Genomic DNA, 5139 nt, shown 5'->3' with positions numbered 1-5139 from the left:
CTGAAAACAATCATCACGTTGAAAGAGAAGGTGAAATGGGACAACATGGTTTGAAGTTAAAATGAAGGTTAAATCAGTAAGATCAACATTGTCAGTTTGCGGCTTTGAAGGTCAAAGAAGTCGAAACTACGGTTTTTAATATTTTCACCTTACACTGAATAACGCTTACGTTTAAAGAAGTTGAAACTGACGACGAAACTTCGACTCGGGTAATCATCGTTATCGCTAAAACGTTGAGTGTGCAAATCTAGAAGTTACAGAATTTTTTATAATTTTTCTCGATTTTTTATTATCTTGGGGTTTGAAAACGAGGGCGTTTCGGAAGAGATAGGGAACTCAAACTTTTTTTAGTATCTTTGGACATCAAATGGCACCATCCTGAAGCATAAAATTTTAGGTCTGGAAGTTGAATAATTTTTTATGATTTTTTTATTTTTAGGGTTTGAAGTAGGGTATGTCCTGGAATAGATAGGGGTGCGGTTCTATCTGGATTTAATTAGGGTGTGTCCCGGAGGTGCTAGGAGGATGCAAATTTTTCGGGGACCTTTGATAATTGAATTGATCCATTTATTAAAACATTCAAATATTAGTTGTCGCGCAACAATTTTTTGTTGTAAATTCGTTTATTGCGTAAACGTTGCAAACTTTAGCGAAGTTTTAAAACCCAACTTCTTCGAGGAAATTGGGTTCTAGAACAAAAATTTAAAAAGCCGAAATTATATTTCTCGAGACATAAACTTCAAACATAATTTTGGGATGGCCAAATCATATTCTTGGCAGTTCTCATCTTCCTGAGATTTTTTTTTTAATTTTCAATGAGAATTTTGGAATGTACAAGGCACTTTTTGAAGACCTTGTTGTCCTGGACAATAAAAGGAGTGCACTAGTTATTTAAAGCCCCGTCCTGAGGAATTACCTAAGTGCACCAGGTATTTAAAGTTCATTTTTCTCGAGAAATTTGAATTTTAAAATAATTTTTGTGATCTCCAAGTGGTTTTTAAGGTCTCGCCATCTTATCGACTGTGATCAGTGACTATAAATCTAGAACTATTGTGCGGTAGAACCAGAATTTCAAAAAAATGAAGGCAACATTGTTCAAGTTCTGTATGGAAATAAATCTTTATGATGGCATCTTACTTCAGCAAAGTGGTGAATAAAATAAATTTAATATTATTCGGAAAGTAATTTAAATCTTTTAGTTTACTATGAAAAAAACGTCTCGTTTAAAAGAAATCTTACTACGCTACTCAGAAGTTTTTTATTTATCATGATATAATTGATTTTTGACTCGTTACAGAATAAATCAAAAGATTTCTGAACATTTTTTGTGGACTTTATCAATTATTTTACAGATTGCAATGAACAGACTTTAGTATTGTGAATAATTCTGCGAGTTTTTTTTTCCTTCTCCGGTAATATAGAATGTTAAAGTGTAAACTGTTTATGATATTCAACTTACATATGAAAATTATTATTTGAAAATTTCGATGTTAATTTAGTTTCAGAATTATAATGAGCCATGGCCATATGGCGGATTTAAGTATGAATAATAAGTATCATATCATGTGGTAGCAAGTGACATTTAAATTAATTCGATAGGTTTTTTTTTTACTAAAAAATGTGATTTCTGTCAAAAAGGAATAATGGTAATTTACAACGTTCAACATTGAAGAATGTTAAATATTGTTAAAAAAATGAACACATATGGCCCGAGTTCATACCAAAAAAACCAAATATTAACTGAAATAGAGGCCATTCAATTTCACAGAATTTTTTTTAATTCTGTAAAATTAAAAAATTGTCTTAAAATCTTTCAGATTTTGTTCTGACAATTTTAGAAATCTTTTTAAATATTTTGAAATATTCTCTTAAAATTAATTTTTCAAAATAAAAAATAATTTTAATTTCTCCTAGGAATCTATAGAATGTGTTTCATTTTCTTGAAGCCGTACACAATTCCAAAAATATCTTATAATTTTTTATTATTTTTAAATTGTTTAAAAAATTTGGTAATCTTTTTCGATTTGCTCGTAGAATTCTTTAGGAAAAAAATAATTTGAAATTTCCCCATGAATCTTAAGAATATTATTTCATTCTCTTGATCCTGAAAAATTAAAAGAATTCGCTTAAAGCCCTCCATATTTTTTCTACATATTTTGAAATCTTCGAAACTTAAAATTATTCTTTAAAAATAAACCTAAACCATTAAAAATGTCCCCAGAAAGCTTTAAAAAAATGTAATCTCAAACTTGTTGAAATGCTTCTAATTTTTTTTCGAATACTTGAAAGTAAGTACTTACCATAATTTAATTTTTTTTATCTATCAGTAATATTTAGAAACATTTAGAAATAAATTTTATGATAAAGTAAAATTTTTTATTTGGAATTTTAAATATACAAATGAAAATATATGTTTTCTGTAGATTGAAAAATATTCTTATCGGAATTTTCTCCTTAGATAACACAGGACTAAAAAATTTCATCAAGGATGGGACCAAGAATAGATATGTTATCCGTAGATTTTTTTTTGTTGAATCCGAATTCGAATGTGAAATATTTATGTACGCAGTTATTTGAGAAAATTGAGATCGAACGTGTTTTTAACAATTTTGCTTAAATAATGTAGGACGCGAACCTGACTTCGGATATGTCAAAATTCACATGAATCAAATACGTTTGAGCATAAATAAATAATGATGAGAATATAATATAATAAATAAAGGTTCATGAAATAAAATAGGGAGAAAGACAAGTTGTTTTTATGTGAAAACAATAAATACTTTACTAACATTTCTTACATCAGTCGAATACATCATATTTGCGTTTGCAGTTAAAATACATATTAAACGAAATTTGTGTACATCGTCAGTGTAAGCATATATGATGTTTCACTAAATCATTTGCAAAATTGTTTATCAAGTAGATTAAAAGCCTATTATCTTAAAGTCTTAAAGTTAGTCAGGTAAATAAATACATGTCATTACATCTAATATGTTTCGAAGAGCCAAAACAAACGAATCCCTCAAATTATTTCCAGCAACAGCTTTCAAATATCTACACTAAAATCTAAAATCTCTACAATATTTAATTTTTAGGCATCGTTTGTCGAAGCTTCTCTCCATGTCGATGAATAAAATTAGGTCTAATTCCTGCAAAATCAAGAATTTGATTGAATTGTCTTCCAGTAATGGAATGTTTCAAAATAGATTTCAGCTCAATCAACAACGCGATTTACTTCAGAGTGGAATTTCTTTCCTGAATACTGTTTCTCCAAATATACATTAAAATTCAATCTGAACTGGATGTTGTTGCGTACAACAGGCGGCTGTGTTTATTTCAAAAATTGTACATTATAGATAGTTCGTAAAAAATTTTTAACTTTTCATTCAAATGAAACTTTTCCACTCAAATTAATAAAATTTCGACATCAACAGGGTTCTAACTATTCGTAAAAAATGTACTATTATAGCTTAAACACCTGCATAGCGCTAATGGTTTCTAGACTATGTTCTTCATAGACTCTGTTGTATTATTTGACAAAATATAAAATTATGTGATTTAAAAATTTAATTGTAGCTTTAAAACAGTTTGGCAAATTGAAAGACACGTATATATTGCATTTGTAGACGAAGGTAGATTTTATCGCCTTTCTCTGAGTTAGTCTTTTGTTGCATAACAAAGTGCAATTTTCTTGATTACTAAGAATAGAAGGTCAATACTGAAGTGTGATTCCCTCTTATCAATAACGTAGGTGGCATATCTCTCGTGAGGGCTTCTAACCATGCCATATACAATGAAGCAGATACTGCACCTTTCCTTGGCATTGGCAGTGACCTAAAAAATTAAACAAATTTTATCATAAATTATCCAGTTTTTATCGCAGACTAACTAGTCAAAATAAGTAGACGATTTTAAATGCAGCATTCTTCAAGAACGAACAGTTATCAGTTAAGGGTTTGAAATTTAGGGTTTCCGTTGAAAATCCCGATGTCGTAAACTACGTCAGAAACGACGTCATAAATTGCGACGGAAACGAGTAGAATTCAACGACATAAACTACGTCAGAAATTGGGATAGTAAACGACGCGTAGTATAAGATTTAGTTTCCGACGTAGTTTCAGGCGTAGTCTAGGACGTCGTGACTTAAAACAAAAATTAGGTGTAAATAGTTTGTTTGTTTTTGATCAGAAAAGAATGGTTAATTTCGCAAAAATGTTCTGTCGGAAATCTCTTCGTATACTCTGTCGTCTATTGTCCCAATTTCCGATCTAGTCTCTCACGTAATTTACGATGTCGGAATTTTCAATAGAGGTGCAGGCCATTGGATTGGGAAACCGGGAAATGACCGGGAATTTTTTGAGACTGGGAAATACGGGACATGACAACCATATTTATTTTTTGATCGGTATTTTGACAAATTTTTTTTCAGAAAAATCTATCCAATCACTGGGAATATCATAAATTTCATATCACAAGACATAATGCAATTTAAAATAAGTAACCTTTTTTCTAAATGTTAAGTTCAATTATTGTTAACTTTTTGTATCATGGGATTATTCGTTTTATGAAGAGTAATTCTGAAACCTTTAACTTTACAAATTTCTTATTTTAGGTCTTTATTTTTAAGGGTACATTTTCATTTTTAAGAATTTTAAATTTGAGTTTTGCAGACTCAAATAATTAAAAGTTGAGAGCGAATGAAGTTTAATTTTTTAAACGAAAAACGTCTTAAGTTGGTTAACTGTAAATAAAAATTAATCAATTATTTTTAAAACTGAACCGTAGTTCGAGTGTTAACAATTGAACAATAATTGACTTTACAAGACGATTTTTAATCTGTTCAAAACTGTAAAATTTACAGATTTTAATGTTAAAAATTCAACTTTTTCAATTCGAAAGCAGTTAAACAATTTTGAACTTTCGATTGAAACTTGCTCAACTATTTTAAATTATAAAACAATTTAAAATGAATAGAGTTATAATAACGCTTTAATTTAATTTCAAATCCTATTCAGTTTTAAAATTAAAACTTTTTAAGTCTTTAAGGGCATGTGACACAGCTAAATACCTATATTACCGACCACAGTTTTTCAGTTCACTGAATGTTTTTTTGAACCTAAGAACTTTTTTTGTAAATAA

General features: G+C 29.1%; 1 protein-coding gene across 3 annotated transcripts in view; it reads right to left on the bottom strand.

Moving 5' to 3' along the window:
- Window positions 1-2790: 2790 nt before the first annotated feature.
- Window positions 2791-5139, bottom strand: part of LOC117174652 (bumetanide-sensitive sodium-(potassium)-chloride cotransporter) — a 107877-nt gene continuing 105528 nt past the window's right edge. For 2 of the 3 annotated variants that reach the window (XM_033363935.1, XM_033363933.1), the window contains exon 19: window positions 2791-3834. In XM_033363935.1, coding sequence (XP_033219826.1) covers window positions 3699-3834 — 136 coding nt within the window. In that variant the 3' untranslated portion in view covers window positions 2791-3698. The remainder of the gene's footprint in view (window positions 3835-5139) is intronic. The other variant, XM_033363934.1, reaches the window with a different exon arrangement.

Source organism: Belonocnema kinseyi, chromosome 6, assembly GCF_010883055.1.
Source record: "Belonocnema kinseyi isolate 2016_QV_RU_SX_M_011 chromosome 6, B_treatae_v1, whole genome shotgun sequence".
Classification (NCBI taxonomy): Eukaryota; Metazoa; Arthropoda; class Insecta; order Hymenoptera; family Cynipidae; genus Belonocnema; species Belonocnema kinseyi.
Note: the sequence above shows the minus strand (reverse complement) of the source record. Positions and strands in the feature narration are given on the sequence as shown.